The following is a 20,027-nucleotide window of genomic DNA, read 5'->3' as shown; positions in this document are numbered from 1 at the left end:
AGCTTACTCTAGACTATATTAAATATTTCACTAGAAATTTTCACCTCAAACCTCTGGTGAGGGGTAAGTCTTGCTTTATATCCCACCAAGTCACAGGCACAAATGGAATTGGGAGATAGGAGTCTTGCCATGATTCCAATTTCTAGCCTCTTAAACCATAGGTTTATACGCAATATGGAAGAGAAAATGAAAATTCCACCTAATGAAATCACAGTCTAATAACTTTCTTTGCTGTTCAGGGATCTGTTTCTCCTCCTCTAAATGCCAGGTTTTATAGCATAATTACTGAATGCTTATTTCACAGAAAATATGTTTAGTTTACTATATCTGAGATCAATACCATACAATAGCAATAAGCGTGACAATGGATTATTTTTATGCTTACTGCTATTGTGCCATTCTGTATTGTAGAACACCTCTAGTGTTACTGCAGTGTGGAATGTCACTTTAGCTACCTTCTTTGGTGTCCCCAAGACTTGGCAAATTTTGAATATAGTATCAATTTCACTGGCGCCTGGGAAGAGAGGCCTCAGTGTGTAAACTTCTGCCATTATACAACCAACCGCCCAAATATCTATTGGAGAACTATAGGTGGTGGATCTCAGAAGGACTTCAGGAGCCCTATACCTGTAAGAGAGAAAAAAAAAAGAAACAAATCCCAACAATCAACACAATTCAAACAGACATACATGAAATCATTCAGCTTTTCATTCTTTGCTGTTAAGAGCAAACATCCCTTAAAATGCTCCTATCTTCTCCTGCACTATACATAAGACTTCATGTTTTTTCTAGAATCAAGAACTAAAAACTGCGTAAGCTCTTGTAAGCTCTCTTATGCCTTCCTGACATGCAGCAATCCCAGTATGTCCCCACCTGCCTTATCAGGCTCCCTCTTTGCTCCTGCACTGCTGCCATCTGAAAACGGTCTTGCACTAACTGAAGCTTTTCCAATTATGCCAAGCTTAAATAAAAGTTTCATAAAGAGAAGGCATCAAAAGTGGTATTACATTCAGCACAAATGTAATACTTTACTTCTTTAAAGGCTTGATTATAAGTTTCACACAATGTAGGTGAATACTAGCACTTACCATCTTGTGGATACATAATCGGTGTAAGGAGGTCTAGATCGGATTTCTCGGGCTAAGCCAAAGTCTGCTATTTTCACAAGTTCTGGTCCCATGCAAAGGAGGTTTTCAGGTTTTAAGTCTCTGTGAAAGAACCCTAAAATCCAAATGAAATATTGATGTGCATTGCAATGCCACTCCCAGCTCTAGCCTTTATTTTCCACCTGGATTGTTTTGCTTTAGTTCTTATTGTTGAAGCTTGAATAGTACAACACAGTGTTCAAAGTCTTATGTGATCAATAGAGCTAGTCAGTATAATGGTTGTTCAGTCAGACTGTGAAGAACAGTATACACAAGTTGACTATCTTACTAACAATTCAGAGCATTCAGTCAGATAGCTCCCTTTCAAGTGACACTTCTTTAACATAAAAAAAAATGTACACCATTTTAATGGTAGTTTCATTCTAATTGTGTTGGAAGCCGTACAATGAAGGCATCAAAAAATTACTTCAAAAGCTCTTTTAACCAGAATACAAATTAAAACATGAGGGGTTTTTTTTTTGCACTTTGAAACTTCTTTTTAAATCTGAGAACATAATAATCTGCAAGTGCTCAGTTACTCACCGCCCTATCAGACAGAGGATCTCAGCATATTCATTTAGTGCTCTCTTCATTCAGCAAAACTTGATCACCAATCAGCATCTGGCAAGAGCTTTTTCAATACAAATGAGAGAAGAGGGCTAGAATATGACTGACTACTGTCTCTGAAATTTGCTTCCACCCTTAGTCTGGAAAACTTGTCCTTATGCTTCTTTCTGGCAGGCATTTGAGACCACTGTTTCCTATCTACAGCTCCCTCTGTAGTACCTTACTAGAGCTCTATGACCTCCTTTTCAGAGACCTTCCAACATGCTTAGTTTTCTCCATGGCCTTGAAGATGCTCCCACGGAGAACAGAATAAGCATTCACATACGATGTGTCTACGTTGTCCAGTGTAACTATATTAACTTTTGTTTGTTACAGTAATGCGTGACAGCATTGAAGTCATAGGGCTGTAGATTTCTACCAACAGCAGACTACGTCCTTCATAGGGATATTAAGTAGATGTTCTGGTGCCAGCTTGAATTACCACCTCTTTGTGGAAGGTACCAGACAGAGCAATCAAGGTTGTTTTTAGCACTTAGTACAATCACTTCTGTATTTTGCTGCACAGACATGCAATGCACCAACAGAATGCTTTTGAGGCAATTTGTTTTGTGGCAAACTTGTAAAAAAGAACAACTGATTGTGTATTTAAATATGAAAAGATGCTTAGAGTTTGGATGGACAAAGAACATAAAAAGTTTACTTGACAAGCATTTCTATGTCATATAGGAGCAGAAAAGAGAAATAAAGAGAGGGATAAAAAAGTTCATGTGATTTTTCCAAAACTGTTGCAGAGAGAATCTTGGGGCACCCAGTCTTACACTGTGAGCCACAAGACCATCAAGATCATCCTGTTGGGCTTGCCATGAATTTCCAGATCTTTGTAGCTACGGATTTGCAACATCTTGGCAGAAGTATCAGTCTAGTGTGTAGCAGGTCAGTGAACAAGACAGTTAGTTTTGACACAAAATAGTTCATTCTTTATAGCTATAGTAAGTTAAATAGCAGTAAAATGTATTCTGAAAAGTTGTGATCCATTTGACAATTTATTAAAAAAGGGCGGCTTAGATTTTTGCAACCAAACCATATTATTTTTCTACTTTTCAATATTTTGTATCTCACTGGACAGACTGGAATTTCTGATTTGGTTTCAGAAGAGTATCCAAGCCCCATCAGAATAGAGAATTAAGCCATTACCTTGAAAATGTTTTGTAAAACGAAGTTATAGGTGTTCTTCAAGTGAATGAAACGCTGCTCCTACAAGCCTTTCACTTCCTGGACTTTGGCCACTGATGTTAATTCTTTTCTGATAACCCCAAGAGCTGACCAGCAACATATACTATAGTGTATTTAGCAGGCAGAATTGCAGAGAGCAGCAAAACATGATGAGGAAGCTATCATTGAAGTAACTGATTTTCTTTATTAGTTAAGTGGGTCTTGTTACTACTGGTTGGTACATCAGCTTTAGCTTTTATCATTATTGTAAAAATTAGTTGGAAGGCCATGCAATGAAAGCTGTTTGTCACTCAGACTTTATAACTTTAAGTGTATCTTACAGAGAATGTGCATTTTATTCAGGTACCTGTGTGTACCTTGAGAAAAGAGTAATTCTTGCTTTATTCTCAATCTCAGGAGACCTCCAAATCTATCATGAAATGTGCCCATTACAGATGAGTTTTAGAAAGTGGCCAGCTGCCAGTTTGAGAAAGTAGAAATCTACAGAAAAGGAACTGAGCAAACCTCCAACTAAAATATCAGGCAACTATAAAATATGGGTATTTTTAGTAATCTTAATCTCTCATATAGTGCCATTCTTTTGATCACTCCCTTTACTCAAGTTAGTAATGTAATTGTAGTGTACTCATTAAAAATCTTACACAGACACCATCTTGCTCTAATTCAAAATGTTTACAGCTAAAACATAACCTACCATGCTTATGGATAAACGCAAGCCCTTGCAGGATCTGATACATAATATTCCTAACTGTAGACTCAGGAAACAGTTTGTTTCTGTGGGATAAAAGGGAAGAAATAAATATTAATGATTAAGTTCACACATTAGCTTATGCTATCGAATGAACCAAAGATAAAAGGTAACAATGACAATAAAATTGCTAGATATATTTTAAGCACTCTCATGTAGTTTATTTCTCCAATAAAATTTACAGTGTTTGCAGAACTGCCATATTACATTATATTAAGACTATGTAACATCATGTTAAGACTATGTGGGACAGTGAATTAAAAAAGTGAAAAAAAGAAAAGAAAAAAAAATTGGCCAAACTGAACAGACCTTAACATGTTCAGCTCATGAGGCATGCTCCTCAAAACAGCAAGCCTTCATGTTAACTTAGTGCTGTTCATGCACAGTTTCTTCTGGCCTCCCTTATAGAGCATATACAAGCCATACTTTCAACTTGCCTTTGTTATTATCTAACAGCTAATATGCTACTTCTTTCTCTTCTGTTACCTGAAAAAAAGAGTCTCATCTGCTATCACTGAAAACAAGAGGCTCTTTTCCTCCGTAACATTCAGGTGAGACGATCAGCCATGGCAGGCAGTTTAATGATAGCCCCTCTTACCAAGAGAGGATTCTGATCAAACAGCTCTGTACCAGCTGCCTCTGCACATGCCAAAACACAGTAGAGATGGGTTGGGGTGCAAATCAGTGACAACTTTATTCCAAAAGAGCCTAACAGTGAATGAAGAAGATGGCCTGGGCCTTATTCAATTTCCTGAGCTTGATTCCTCTCAAAAAAACTGACCATCACATATTTCAGAAGTGAGATCAGCTACTAGTCAGCTTTTCATATTCACTTGCTTATTTTTTTAATTACAGCAGAAAGAGAGTCCCTTCCAGCAAAACTGGAAGCAAGACTCCTCTAGAGTCCCTTCCAGCAAGACTGGCAATTTTAACTAAGACTTAAGCAAACAAATCACATCCTTAAATGTTCAATTTATACAATGTCTAACCAGTCCAAGGCCTGGCTAAACCATAGAGAATATGATGTGCAGCACACTTTTACAAAATCTGCTCTCTTTGTTTTTATATGGAGGTAGGATATATCAAGCATTTCTAAGAAATTCCTAAAGATAATTGGTTTGTATGTTATGCACTTGAACTATTTTCTCAAGGTTCATAATTTCATCTAATTAAAAATCAGCATCCATATACATGCGCCCAATTTAGTTAAAGTTGTTCTATACCTGTGCATGCATAGTAAGTGTTTTTATGCTTAAAAAGGTATTTTATGTAGTATTCACAGAGATATGTTACAACAATAACCTTACTTTGTTAAATCAAGTAAGATTACTGTCATCTCCCAGGCTGATTCTATGGTCCATAGACAGAAAACGGCCTTCTCAGAGAATAATTCAAAGCAGGCGCTATTTTGCTCCAAATTATGCTCTGGAGGATGCTATCATGGCCCAAAGGCTAAAATTAAGACTTTATTAATGCTCCAGCAAATATAAAAAAGCTATATTTTATTGAGAATGATGACAAATAAAATAGGCAGTCTTTGCATATCTCCGTTCAAATTGCAAGGAAAAAAAATTCCTAGAAGCAATCCAGAATTTGACCCCTCATGATTACCGTTTCCACCACTTTTTATTTATTCATTTATTTGAGGATGCCATAACAGAAGAGGTGGCGATACCACCCTCTAATTGAAAAAGCATTGCTGGTTGGAGTATTTACCTAGAAATCAAAAGTTCTAGGTTCAACACCTCCTCAGCGTGAGGGCTTTTAAAGTCCATAGTTCCCAACTCTCAAGAGTGCCCTACTTATCTGCCAGGCTAATCTGGGAAGAGACACTGGAAACTCTCACTAAACTGGGATATGCTAAAAGGTGACAGCCACAGCTCCTACTGCAGCACACAGCTTTAAGCCATAGTGATCTAAGCCTAAACAAATGATCCAAAGTCCTTTGAAAAGTAACAGGGGTGTTAAAAGCACGTTGCACAAGTAATTAATTTATATCAGGAACGGATGATGCTGTTACATACCTTTCTTTCATTAACTGATAAAGATTTTCCTTCATGTATTCAAACACAAAATACAGATGATCATTTTCCCTGATAACTTCTTTCAGCTTTACTACATTGGCATGGTTTAATTTCTTCAAAGACTAGAAACAGAAAATACAAACATGATTTTACAAGGGTCTTACTCTAACGAAAAAGAAAAAACTATTTCACTGATGCAGAAGACCTGGCCTCAAAAATTCTTCAATATTTTAAATAATCAGAAAGCTTGGAGAACAAAGACCAGATCTCCAAGTATTACCAGATACATACACAGTATGCGTATCAATGTAATGCGCTGGTCGTTCAAAAGCCAGCTATCCGGCATCACAGTAGGCACTTATAGAGAAAACGCAATTGTTTTGGTAACTTCCTACTGGCAGAATTCACACTCTTCTTGTACTTGCACTGGCAACAGTCAGGTTAGACTCAGGACTAAATACAACCCTGGAAATTCTTCCTTGGTATTATGGATTAACCCTGGTGGGAAGCTGAGCTCGCTCATCCCTCCCAGTGGGATGGGGGAGAAAGTCGGAAGGGCAGAAAGTGAGAAAACTCGTGGGTTGAGATAAAGGCAATTTAATCGGTAAAGCAAAAGCCACATGCGCAAGCAAAGCAAAACAAGGAATTCATTCAAGGTTCCCATCGGTGGGCAAGTGTTCAGCCATCTCCAGGACAGCAGGGCTCCATCATACGTAACAGTTACTTGGGAAGTCATCACTCCAAAAGATTCTCATTTCCTCCTCCTTCCTCCAGCTTTTACTGCTGAGCACAATGCTGTATGGAATATCCCTTTGGTCAGCTGGGGTCAGCTGTCCTGGCTGGGTCCCCTCCCAGCCTCTTGCCCGGTCTCAGCCTACTCACTTGCGGGGAAGTAAGAAACAGGCAGCTTGAGGCTGTGCAAGAACTGCTGAGCAGTAACTAAAACATCCCTGTTATCAACATTGGTTTGGTCACAAATCCAAAATACAGACCCATACAGGCTGCTATGAAGAAAATTAACTTTATCCCAGCCAAAACCAGCACACATGGGTCTTCATTTTCCCTTATTTTTAGATTTTCAGTGTATTCTACATTAATTCTTGCTGCAGCAACATAATACCAATACGTGGTACTGTAAGAAAAGTGACTTAGGCTTTCTGCATGTTTGCAACAGTGATAGCAAGGACTAGAAATTAAGGGAGGTCCTTAGAACATACCCCTAAAGCTTTGCTGGTGTCAGAATTTCATGCTAAATGTCTGTCCTCAAACCAACTATCCAGAAACAACTCTGGAGATATTCAAAACCTGCCTCGACGTGACCCTGTGCAACGTGCTCTAGGTGAACCTGCTTTGGCAGGGGGTTGGACTAGATGAGCTCCAGAGGTCCCTCCAACCCTAACCATGCTGTGATTCTGCATGTACAAAGGTTACTGCTGAGCAAAGTGCACGCGCTCTCAAGCTCTGAAAAACAAAACACCAATCAAATCCAGGTTTCGTGATAAGAAAGCTCTCTCACTCACTCACCACTCACGTCAAGGAGGAAGCAGCTCTCTACAACCAAATGATTTTTTGTAAGACTGCAGAATTTTAATAAGAATTTTTGTAAGACTACAGACACCCCATTCAAATGCAGCGCCAGGAAACAGAACTGTAATGCCATGTGCCACAGCTCATGCTGGGTGGAGTTTTTGATAAAAGGGGTGGAAAGCATTTGATGTTACCCCGAAATGTGATAGGGATTGCCTAATTTAAAGTCAACCATTGAATGAAACAAGTACCTTAACCTCTCGAAGGTTCATGCATTCCTCCCAGGAATAAAACTTTCTCTTCATTCTACAATAGTAGAGGGAAAAAAACAATTAATACATGGTCCACATCAGCTGGTCTTAGACCCATAAGTCTCACTACATCTTAACAATTCAGTTCTTCCATCAAAATATAACGTGTTATCTCCTTTGTCAAAAAACTTTACATCTCTAGACAAGGTACACTCTAATAGAATCTAAAAGCATCACTATTACACAGGATTGCCTTTTTTCATATATACACATTGCTGCAAAAATTTCAGAGCCTTCAACAAGTCAGGGCATGTTATTTTTCTTTCTAGTATACAATGTGGTGGAGTAGAGTCTAATTGTAAAAAGGACAAGGGCTACGACAGTTATGAACAACTCAGACTAAGTTTTAAAACAAATCTAATGAAGACCAAACTAAATCACTTCACTGGGTCTCCAATTTTATTATATCCTTCTTGCTCCTCTTCTCTATATTTTGATTTCTCTGTAATTGCAATACCTTTCTCCTCGAAGTTGTATTACTTCATTTTTCAGTGTCTGCTGCTCCCCATGTTTCTCTCTCCCTTGTGAGGTGCATCTATCAAGCCAACTGCTTTTCGAATTCTGCCTTTCCTCTCAAGCTTATAAGCAACTCTGCTCTAACAGAAACAAATTGCGTGGCAGATCTGTTTTCTCCTAAACCAGAATGTAAGTCTGAACGTGTGTAATATATAGTCCTATTTGGTCATACGCATTTTGATTAGGTCTCAGTTCTTTCACACATAATTCTATGCTTTAGGGCCAACAGGACGAAAGCTCACACGTACACACACACACACACACACAGAAGAGCACAGATTAAATTCAGAAAAATACCCAACTGCTTAGAGTCTGGATTCAGATACGAGTCTTTGTCAGACTTTAATAATAATTCAGTATTACTTATTATTATAGTAAGTTTCCAGTTTGAAATCAGCTCTTATAATTAGAATAGTTTAAGAAATACAAGCCCTTCATTTCATGAAGGGGGCTGGGTTATTTTTTTTGTTTAAGCAGTGTTTTTGCTGCTGCGCACAGACAAGTTTTACTGTCTTGTGCGCTCAGCCACCAGGCCATTTTAGTTCTTAATAATGGATTGGCATTAGGGTCTAGGCTAAGAGAGTATCATCTTCTTGTTTGTTCTGAAATTCTTGAGTTTCTACCATGTTGCAAAATGAAGGTGCCTCTGGCAAGGTTCAATACCAGAAAAACAATCTCAGCACAGAGGACCTCAAGCTTCACCAGGGGAGGTTCAGGTTGGACATTAAGAAGAATTTCTTCTCAGAAAGGGTCATTAGACATTGGAATGGGCTGCCCAGGGAGGTGGTGGAGTCACCATCTCTGGATGTGTTTAAGAAAAGACTGGACATGGCACTTAGTGCCATGGTCTAGTTGACAGGGTGGTGTCAGGGCAATGGTTGGACTCGATGATCCCAGAGGTCTCTTCCAACCTGATTGATTCTGTGATTCTATTCTGTGTGACTTGGAAAGTTGGTAAAGCCGGCTATTGACTGTTCATACAAAACAGCATTGTACTGCAAGCTCTTTTGACACGTATGTCCCTGGGTCATGGTCAGTATTTCAGGAAGGCGCCTGCAAAGCTCTACAGCAGTCTCTCACCGCAACTAGGACAAATAAGCCATTTACAAACTGAGGTCACTGCTGAAGCGGCAGAGAAAATCAAGTGCATTTCTCAAGGAATTTTAAGCAAATCTTGAACTGAAAAGACCGACATGTAATAGCATATAAAGATACAGATAATGGACAATGAGATCCGTTGTGTTAATTATCACTGCAGTATTAACACTCTACTGGAAATTAGACCACAAAATGTATGCCCCATGTAAGCAGTAGGGAAGGGGCTGCAGATTCCAAAGCAGCATTGCAGAATACTCTAAATAATATACATAACACAGGTTTGACTGCACATAGTAGAGAGCACTGTTATAAGTCGTCTATGTATCTCACCCTCTTTATCTTCTGCTGGGGCTTTGGAGGATACAAGGAACTTGAGCTTTGCATGCTGCCCCGATACAAATGTTGCGTGGAATATGAAGTACTCAAACTAGCACGACTAAGTGATGCGGACCATAGAATGGAAAAACCTGGACCATCCACTGTTAAGTAACAAATGAAAATACTTACTTTTTAATGGCTATTAGCTCTCCAGATTCAATGCTTCTCCCTAGGAGGACAGAGCCGTAGGTCCCATCACCAAGCTGTCTGATAGTTGTGTACCTATTCATGATGAGGATACTTTAGATGCAAGCGCATTTCAGTCCTTAGTGTTTCTCGTGTTTCTCCTCCGAGCGTAACCAGTTCTTTCTGTGGCAGCATAAATACAGAGCACTCAGGACAGTGTGAACAGTTGCAGGAATCATGTTTTCAAGACTTAGCCTTTGGTCTGAAAGCACAGAACACAATCCATTTGATTTCCGTACCCTTCTGACATTGCTTGTCTGCAGACTCCATTCTCCTTCAAGAGGTACTCCTTGTAAGCTATACACAAACACTTGTCTTGGTCTTTCACCAGAAAGGGCCAGCCTGTATCTGGACATAACTGGGTACGTTCCCCAAATCCACTCGTACGCTAAAGCTAGAGGCAATTTACAGTAAGCTTGCAGGCAGCTCTAATGGGAGAAACTATTATTAAAAGCAGAGGATGAAGTCTCATAGCTTGGAGAAAATAGTTTGCTATCAGAAAAATGAAGCATTACAGTAAGACAGGAGGCAATCTAGTCTAGCCAAATTATCAGACATGTAAGTCACCATCTCACAAGTCATGCTGCCATCAGTTAAACCAATTTCTTGACTTTCCTTAAGGTCCAATGCTAGAGATATAGCCATATGTATTCCCTTAAACAAAGTCTTCAGAGGAAGAATATTCTATTCATATCAGATAAGACCAAATGTATTTCATTACAGTAGCACTAAGCATGAATCAGTCTCTAGAAGTAGTGCCTACATCACATTATCTATCCAACCTATTGTCCTGACACTGCATGAACAACAGAATGCTAGATAGTCGGCAGCAGCGACAGCAGCAGCAGCAGCGACTGAGGTGAGTGCGGGGCGAGGGCGAGATCGGGCTGTACCGGGCGGTTTCCGTACTCTGGGCCCCCCCCCCCCCGAGCAGCAGCCCCGAGTCCCGTCCGGACCCGGAAGTTCCCGGCAACGAATCAGGAGAGGAGGGGGCGTAGCACCACCCCCCGCTGATCCGGTGATAAAGAGCCTCTGGGAGGGCAGGGACCTGCCCAGAGGGTAGAGGGTGAGTAAGCAGTGGCTGTGAGTAGGCAGTGATTGTGTGTCAAGTCCCGGGGCGGGGAGGCCACAGCCATTTGCAGCTCGTTGGGGAGGGCGCTGACTCCCTCCCAGTGCACAAGGCGAGGAAGGCGCCAAGGAGCTGTGAACCAGGGGTGGCACCAACAGGTATTTCCCAGCTCAGTGAAAGAACAATGGTCTCCACCCGGTGGAAGAAGACCAAAACGGATGTGGGAACCCAGACAGAGCTCCCACGGAAGGAGGCAATTGTGCAGGTCACAGGCTGCAGGGAATGCTACAGCGTCTCTGTGGTGACAGGGGGCTGTGTGCGCTGTGAGCAGGTAGATGATCTGCTCGGCCGAGCGGCACAGCTGCAAAGCCAGATTGAAAGGCTTCAAGCCGAAGTAGAAAGGCTTAGGAGCATTCGGGAGGCTGAAATGGAGATAGACTGGTGGAGCCAGGCTCTGCCCTCCCTGCAACAAAAATGGGAGCACCTGCCGGAGAGCTCCCAGGATCGAGGGACCCCTGTACTCTGCCCCTCTCAGGTGGAAAACAATAACCTAAATGAAAGGAGTGAGTGGAGGCAAGTTTATGGCCGTGGCAAAAGGCGAGTGCCCTCCTTGCCTACCTCGCCTCCACAGGTGCCTCTGAGAAATAGATATAAAGCCCTAGTGGAATACAGCCAGTCCAATGGGGACGTGGTGGAGAGGCAACCTATATCAGAGGTCCCACCACAGTCAGAAAAACCTGACAGGCGTATAGCTACCTCCTCCACAAGGAAGAAGAGAAGAGTTTTAGTGGTTGGAGACTCCTTCCTAAAGGGATCTGAGGGCCCAATATGCAGAGCTGACCCCCATCACAGGGAGGTCTGCAGCCTGCCTGGAGCCCAAATCAGGGATATCACCAGGAAACTCCCCAACCTGGTGAAGGCCACAGACTACTACCCCCTGCTGATCTTCCAGACAGGTGGGGAAGAAGCTGCATCCCGTAGTCTGAGGGGGATGAAGAAAGACTACAAGGCCCTAGGACGGTTGGTGAAAGAGTCTGGGGCACAAGTGGTTTTCTCCTCCCTCCTTCCATTTTCAGGTGATGACGTGGGATGGAATAGTAGGATTCTCTCTATAAATGCCTGGCTACGAGACTGGTGCTACAGGCAGGACTTTGGGTTCTTTGGTAATGGCTGGTTTTATAAGACACCAGGCGTGACAGTAATACATGGGAAAGCTTTATGTTGCAGGGGCAAAAGGGTTCTGGGACAGGAATTAGCAGGGCTCATTCGGAGAGCTTTAAACTAGATGCGAAGGGGGATGGGGTTGTAGCTGGGCTTGCACCACTGGGGCAACGCTCTAGTGTTGAGGTAGACCAGGAGGCCTCCCATCCCCCTGGGGTGAAATCGGTGTGCTCAGCTCACTCCCTGAAATGCCTGTACACCAATGCACGCAGCATGGGGAATAAACAGGAGGAGTTGGAAATCCGTGTTCGGTCGGGGGGCTATGATTTAGTGGCAATTACAGAGACTTGGTGGGACGCCTCGCATGACTGGAATGTGGTCATGGATGGCTATGTCCTGTTCAGGAAAGACAGGCCACTAAGGAGAGGTGGTGGAGTTGCTCTTTGTGTGAGTGAGTAGCTAGAATGTATTGAGTTCTGTCCAGGGGCAGATCAGGAGCGAGTTGAGAGTTTGTGGGTGCGAATTAAGGGGCAGGCTGGCAGGGGTGATACAGTTGTGGGTGTCTATTACAGGCCACTGCATCAGGATGAGGAGGGTGATGAGGCCTTCTACAGGCAGCTGAGAGCACTCTCGCAATTACAGGGCCTGGTTGTCATGGGGGATTTCAACTACCCTGATATTTGCTGGGAGGCCTACTCAGCCAGCCATACTCAGTCCAGGAGGTTCCTCCAGTGCATTGATGATAACTTTCTGATGCAAATGGTGGATGAGCCAACTAGGAGAGGAGCGTTGCTGGATCTTGTGCTCGCTAATAAGGAGGGTCTGGTTGAAGAGGTGAAGGTTGAGGGCAGCCTTGGTTGTAGTGACCATGAGATGGTAGAGTTCAGGATCTCATGTGGCAGGAACAGAATAGCTAGCAAAATCACAACCCTGGACTTCAGGAGGGCCAACTTTGGCCTTTTCAAGCAATTGCTAGGGGAAATCCCATGGGACAGGGTACTAGAAGGTAAGGGGGACCAAGAGAGTTGGTTAGCATTCAAGGACTGCTTCTTCCGAGCTCAAGATCAGAGCATCCCAGCAGGTAGGAAAGTCAAGAAAGGGTACCAGGAGACCTGCATGGTTAAACAGGGAACTGCTGGGCAAACTCAAGTGGAAGAAGAGGGTGTACAGATCATGGAAGGAGGGGCTGGCCACTTGGGAGGAATATAAGTCTGTTGTCAGAGGATGTAGGGAGGCAACTAGGAAAGCTAAGGCCTCTTTGCAATTAAACCTTGCAAGAGAGGTCAAGGACAACAGAAAGGGCTTCTTCAAATACATTGCAGGTAAAACCAACACTAGAGGCAATGTACGCCCCCTGATGAATGAGGTGGGGGCCCTGGAGACAGAGGATAAAAAGAAGGCGGAGTTACTGAATGCCGCCTTTGCCTCTGTCTATACTGCTGGAGGCTGTCCTGAGGAGCCCCGGACCCCTGAGGCCCCAGAGGAAGTCAGGATAGAGGAGGAATCTGTCATGGTTGATGAGGGCTGGGTCAGGGACCAATTAAACAATCTGGACGTCCATAAATCCATGGGCCCTGATGGGATGCACCCACGGGTGCTGAGGGAGCTGGCAGAAGTCATTGCTAGGCCACTCTCCGTCATCTTTGCTAAGTCGTGGGCAACGGGAGAGGTGCCTGAGGACTGGAGGAAAGCGAATGTCACTCCAGTCTTCAAAAAGGGCAAGAAGGAGGACCCGGGTAACTATAGACCGGTCAGCCTCACCTCCATCCCCGGAAAGGTGATGGAACAACTTGTCCTTGGTGCTGTCTCTAGGCACATCAAGGATAGGGGGATCATTAGGGGCAGTCACCATGGCTTCACCAAGGGGAAGTCATGCTTAACCAACTTGATAGCCTTTTATGAGGATGTTACCCGGTGGATAGATGATGGTAAAGCTGTGGATGTGGTCTGTCTTGATTTCAGTAAAGCGTTTGACACGGTCTCCCACAGCATCCTCGCAGCTAAACTGAGGAAGTGTGGTCTGGATGATCGGGTAGTGAGGTGGATTGTGAACTGGCTGAAGGAAAGAAGCCAGAGAGTGGTGGTCAATGGGACAGAGGCCAGTTGGAGGCCTGTGTCTAGCAGAGTCCCTCAAGGGTCGGTACTGGGACCAGTTCTATTCAATATATTTATTGATGACTTGGATGAGGGAATAGAGTGCACTGTCAGCAAGTTCGTTGATGACACAAAACTGGGAGGAGTGGCTGACACACCGGAAGGCTGCGCAGCCATTCAGAGAGACCTAGACAGGCTGGAGAGTTGGGTGGGGAGAAACTTAATGAAATATAACAAGGGCAAGTGTAGAGTCCTGCATCTGGGCAAGAACAACCCCATGTATGAGTACAAGTTGGGGACAGACCTGTTGGAGAGCAGCGTAGGGGAAAGGGACCTGGGGGTCCTAGTGGACAGCAGGATGACCATGAGCCAGCAATGTGCCTTTGTGGCCAGGAAGGCCAATGGCATCCTGGGGTGTATTAGAAGGGGTGTGGTTAGCAGGTCAAGAGAGGTTCTCCTCCCCCTCTACTCTGCCCTGGTGAGGCTGCATCTGGAATATTGTGTCCAGTTCTGGGCCCCTCAGTTCAAGAAGGACAGGGAACTGCCAGAGAGAGTCCAGCGCAGAGCCACAAAGATGATTAAGGGGGCGGAACATTTCCCTTATGAGGAGAGGCTGAGGGAGCTGGGTCTCTTTAGCTTAGAGAAGAGGAGACTGAGGGGTGACCGTAAAGGGCAAGTGTCATGAGGATGGAGCCAGGCTCTTGTCAGTGACATCCCTTGACAGGACAAGGGGCAATGGGTGCAAGCTGGAACACAGGAGGTTCCACATAAATATGAGGAAAAACTTCTTTACGGTGAGGGTGACCGAACACTGGAACAGGCTGCCCAGAGAGGTTGTGGAGTCTCCTTCTCTGGAGACATTCCAAACCTGCCTGGACGCGTTCCTGTGTGATATGATCTAGGCAATCCTGCTCCGGCAGGGGGATTGGACTAGATGATCTTTCAAGGTCCCTTCCAATCCCTAACATTCTGTGATTCTGTAATAAAGCAAAGAAGTTCTTATTCCTTCATTTAATCTAATTGTTCCTAGTATTTCCCACACTTCAGCATAGAACAAATGTGATCTGTTCTGTCTAAATTAACCATACATTTGGAATAAAACAAAATTCCCCTGCAGTGAGGGTCTGGTCCCTGCATTCTCTTTTTCTCCAACTTTAAGAGGACAGCAATATTCATGGCTGGTGACTTTTGCCTTCTGTAACCTGCATTTAAAGTACATTTCCACAAATCTTTTCGTAGCAGCCTTAAATCTCTCCTCCATCTTGCCTTATTTCACAAAGCCAAATTATGATTTTAGAAGTAATGGGATTATGTTGCTTGAACTCTGAACTGACATAAATGCACAGCTACAATCCTCTAGATGCAAGATGTTGTGAAGATCCTTTGTTTTCAGTCTTCTAAGCCTATTAGTCCTGCTAACACTGATACAGGAACACACAAAAACAATTAGGAAATACGATGTTTATATACTTTTTGACAATTTTACACATCGTGTATGGAAAAGAAATAGCATGTCTCTAGCACTTAGATACTGGGTAGCGTCTCAGACAGGCAGGAGGAATTGCCCTCTAGTGGTACCTGTTTCTCTCCACACACTACTACAGAGAACCACCACTGAGCACCTTACATTAGAGACCTAATCCCACATTTTGTACTACTTGCCAAGGAACACAGAGCCTGTCTGTAAGAATGGCACTTTGGAGTACCAGTTTCTTTTTGGCTGGTTTTCAGGCTGTGCGCCTGCACAGCACAAAGCTATGTTTAGGCAATGTTCTGCAACCAGGTTAAAAAGCTTTGGTTACTCCAGCTGGTCAGTGACTGGATGGCGACTCAGAAGCCTTGGCTCCCAAGTCTCCTAGTCTGAAAACGTAATATTTACTAGCACCCAAACAGATAATTTTATACAGAAACTTAAAATCGAAAGAGATGGGACTTGTGGATTTTTCAGCACATATTCCCCCAATGACAGAGTTCTGAAATTGCAATCATAACAGATATGATGGCTTACGATTCATGGACCATTACACTGTCCCTGGCTTACCATTCACATATCCCTTTCCAGGGGACTGTGACTGCAGAGTCGAGGAGCATCTTTGCCTCATGTTTGATAACCACAGCAAAGCAAAAGATGCATAACACTGCTAGCACATGACATTGCTAGTAGTAATTACCAATGGCTATCACAGACAGATTGTTTGTCTGTCATCTCTTGAATAGATGAAGAAGTGAACATAACTGCCTATTCCTTACTGAGGCTACTAATTTAAGCCCCTCTCCTTTCCACAGCCACTGATTTTCACAAAACTTGTAAGAAACAATCTTTGTGATTCCAGCTCTGCTGTTGAATGTGACCAAAACAAACAAATAAACTGAAATATTTCTGAGGCATAATGGGGAGGCAAAGAACCTAGAGAGGAAGAAACAGCCAAAAAATACAGATTTCAGTGAGGAATGCATGTTAAAAAACACACAAGGATGCACAGAAGTTAACATGGCTCCTATGGAAGCACAAATCCACCTGCATGAAAATCCACTGAACAAAATCTAAATAAAGTCTTCTTTGGTTAATTAAATCAGTATCATTTCTTGTTGAGCTTAATAGTGAAGTTGTTTTTAAAAATCTATTTTACTTGGCAAGATTTATGTTCTTGCATACCTTCTGCTATCTCTTACCTTCAACTATGGGAATAACCTAAACCTTAGCCTGCAGACTGTTTCACCTAAGTAAAGTCCCACTGAAATAACTGAAAAGAGCACAAGTCTCTGACAAGCAGTTTGTAGAGCGACAAGATGTATAATCTAGGCTAGATTCTAGCCTAGGATGACAATCTAGGGAAATTCACACCATTAGAGAATGTAAATACAAACAGCAAATCTGTCTTGAGTAAAAGTTATTATACCAAATAAAGTAAAAGCCTGATCTACACTGTGTTCAGACTCCACCTCACCTATAAACATTTTTTCCCACAGAAATCAACCAGCAAAGCCCCTTTAAAAGCAAGCCTAATTTAATGTATCAAGATTACTTTCTGACTCTAACTCAAACTTACTATTTCACTTATGAACGCTTTAAATAAGTATCCTCTCCCGTTTGAGGGGATGCAGCGCTGAGAACTGAAAGTGAAACTGGCTCACTCTCTGCCACAGCCGAGAAACGCAAACAGTAAACCATCAGCAAGTGCCTTTTAAAATTTGTCCTGTGCTTTGGCAATAACCTGAAGGTGTTACTAGTAGGATGCACAGAGAAAGGCGTGGTTTAAAGCCGCGGGTTCAAATCAATGTCCCCGCAGCCGCTGTTAGTGAAGGTTTTGGGGGTGCCCCATAGGCAGGAGCAGCGGGAGGCATCGGCCCCTCGGCAGCAGGAGGGCCCGGGGCATCTGGGAGACGGTGGGGAGGCGAGCCGCGGGCCCCTGCGCCTGTCCGCCACGACAGGCCGGGTCGTGGCTGCCCCCGGCCTTCACGTTGAGGCGGGGACCCATCTCCAGCCTCGGCCCCGACACAGCCGAGTAACCCCACTCCAGTCACTCTACTGAAACACTGCTCTCCCCCCTCCCCGTCGCGCCAGCGGGCAGGAGCGGGCCCCGCCGCGGGCGCTCACCGTGCCCAGCGGTACTCACGGCGTACGGGGCTTTCCCTCCTTCAGCCCAGCCCCGGCCTGCGCACGCCGCGCCACAGGCCCCTAATGGCGGCGCTCGGGCTCCGCCGCCCCCGGCCACTGCCACCGCGGCTGTCTCCCGCAGCCTGCGCCGCCCCGGACGAGCTGCGGCCCACGGCGGCCGCGGGCCTCGCTCAGGGCGCCGCCGGCCGCCGAGCCCATGGCGCGGCCCGCCGCGTCCCCCGCCCCGGCCCCGGCCCCGGCCCCTGGCGCTCCCCGCCCGGCGGCAGCGGGGTTCCCCGCGGGGGGATCACGCCCCACGACAGTGGCCGGGCGGGCCGGCACCGCTCCCCTCCGCGCCGCCCGGGCGGTCCCCTCGCAGGAGGGAGGGCAGCGAAGGCCCGCGGGCCCCGCCGGCGAGGCCTCAGGCGCGGGGAGGGGGTGTCGGGGTGCCCCGAAAGCGGGCGACTGTCGGGGAGGAGAGGGAAAGGGCTGCGGAGCAGCTCGGCGTGACCCCCGGCGGCAAGGCACCCCCGCTGCCGGAGAGGGGATTACGGCTGAGCTGCGTTTTACTATAATTAAAAAAAATAATAAAAATCCCCTGATGACTGGGCTCTCTAACATCCCCGAGAGGAGTTTAAATAACAAAACAGGGCTGCAGAAATACCAAATTGTAAACAAATGGCAAGAATATCGACATTTTAACGGCTGCTGGAGGGCTCGAGCCTTCCTCACCTCAGCCCCAGCACCTCTCCCTGGCTCTAGCAGGGTCAGGTTAAGATATAGGGGGGAGGCTGAAAGAGGGAAATGAGGAACAAAAAATTTGGCCTCAAGCTATTCATCATCAGATCTGACTGTAATAATGATTCAGTAAGTCTTAGCTTCTTTTTACACTTCATTTAGGTTTTAAACGTAAAGCCTAGAGTTATTTCCCGGGGTTTGCAAGACAGGGTGAGCTGGCGTCATTCAGGACCATGGCGCACCCAGCTCCTGCCTGCGGGGTGGGTTTTACATCAGTGAACCCTACAGTGAAATACACTTATTTGACAAGACATTTATTCCTTAGAAAAGGTGTGAAGGAACGCCAAACAGCTCTTGATGATCAGCCCCCTCATCTGAACAGAGGCTAGTCTTTACATTTACATTTTTTAGAGTGAAAAAAGAATAATAATAAAAAGAGTTAAATTCCCTCTTGTGGACATGCATGACTCTCATTGAGGACAGCAGGAGCAGTGCACATTTACTCACAAGAGATTTCTGCTTTAAGCCATCCCTATTACATCTCATGCATGAGCACGTATTAGTGCCCAGCCCGGTGATGGCCGTAGTACCCCGTTTTTCTGTTGCTAGAGGCAGGGCTTCTTCATTCCCACAAGAAGACGCACCCCCAAGCAGGAGAAAAGCCCGCTTTGACTCCAACGCCAAACAAGAAGCAGCATTAAACACCACCAGTTGTATTCATGATCACCCCATCTCAAAACCTCAGCTGCGCTGCTGTCATCTCAACTATTCACACAGGGTCTGCCAGCGTGCCGGCACCCAGGGCCTTCCCCAGCCCTCCCACCCCAACCGCCCTGCAGCCCCCCACCACCTCCAACCACCCAGCCAGGGATCGGCACTCGGTCTGTCAGACAGCCCCCTCGCCTCTCACGCTTTCCACCTGGGTTGGAAACCCGCTGCTGGTGCCAGCTCCCACACCCCTCCAGCCACAGCCACCTGCCCTGCTGCTTGCTCCTGCGGCCCATGCGTGGGCTCTCACCTGCCCCTCTCTGGAACAGGCACGCGCTTCCTTCTGCTCCTAAAAACATTCAGGGCTGTAGATACAGGTGAGGGTTCACAGCTCATATGTAAAGACCCGTACACGTGATTTTCTTCTGGAAAAAAAAGGTTGTAACACAGATTTAAAAAATGGCTTTAGTCCTGTTTAAGAAAGCCTGGTGAGGTGTAGAGAGAGCATGTAATGACTGTTCACAGGACTGGATGGGCAAAGGACGGGGCCACGCAATTCACATGACCTCAGTAACATTATTATCTATACAGCCGCAGTACCGACCACTCCTTCGTCACACGGTTCTTAATTTACCGGTAACAAGGCCCCCGGTCTGACTGAAGTCACAGCAGAAACGGCTGCTCCCACATTGAGCCCTGCTCCCGCTAACACCGGCCTGAGGGTTCGCGCCGAGGGGGCGGGAGGCCGCCCTGGTCATCGCCGCCTTCTCTCGGCTCCCGAGCCGGAGCGGCGGCGGAGCCTTGGGCCGGGCCTCAAGCGGAGCGCCAGCTCCGGCGGCAGTGAGGTCTGGCGGAACAGCCGCCCTCCGGATCGCCGCCCGGGGGGACTACACTTCCCGGCAGCCTCCGCTCCGCCGCCGGGCGGG

At 45.3% G+C, this 20,027-nt stretch overlaps 1 protein-coding gene across 9 annotated transcripts in view; it reads right to left on the bottom strand.

The window, feature by feature from the left end:
• Positions 1–20,027, bottom strand: part of CILK1 (ciliogenesis associated kinase 1) — a 32,848-nt gene that overhangs the window by 12,438 nt on the left and 383 nt on the right. For 3 of the 9 annotated variants that reach the window (XM_068415473.1, XM_068415542.1, XM_068415532.1), the window contains exons 1-7: positions 17,675–17,824; positions 9,677–9,856; positions 7,496–7,550; positions 5,718–5,839; positions 3,640–3,719; positions 1,089–1,221; positions 456–627 (exon numbers count right to left, since the gene is read on the bottom strand). In XM_068415473.1, coding sequence (XP_068271574.1) covers positions 456–627; positions 1,089–1,221; positions 3,640–3,719; positions 5,718–5,839; positions 7,496–7,550; positions 9,677–9,777 — 663 coding nt within the window. In that variant the 5' untranslated portion in view covers positions 9,778–9,856; positions 17,675–17,824. Of the gene's footprint in view, positions 1–455; positions 628–1,088; positions 1,222–3,639; positions 3,720–5,717; positions 5,840–7,495; positions 7,551–9,676; positions 9,936–17,655; positions 17,825–19,411; positions 19,527–19,735; positions 19,942–20,027 lie in introns of those variants that run through there. The other 6 variants (XM_068415508.1, XM_068415516.1, XM_068415482.1 and 3 more) reach the window with 6 other exon arrangements.

The sequence above is a fragment of the Nyctibius grandis genome, chromosome 1 (assembly GCF_013368605.1).
Source record: "Nyctibius grandis isolate bNycGra1 chromosome 1, bNycGra1.pri, whole genome shotgun sequence".
Classification (NCBI taxonomy): domain Eukaryota; kingdom Metazoa; phylum Chordata; class Aves; order Nyctibiiformes; family Nyctibiidae; genus Nyctibius; species Nyctibius grandis.
This window is presented reverse-complemented; position numbering and strand designations above follow the sequence as displayed.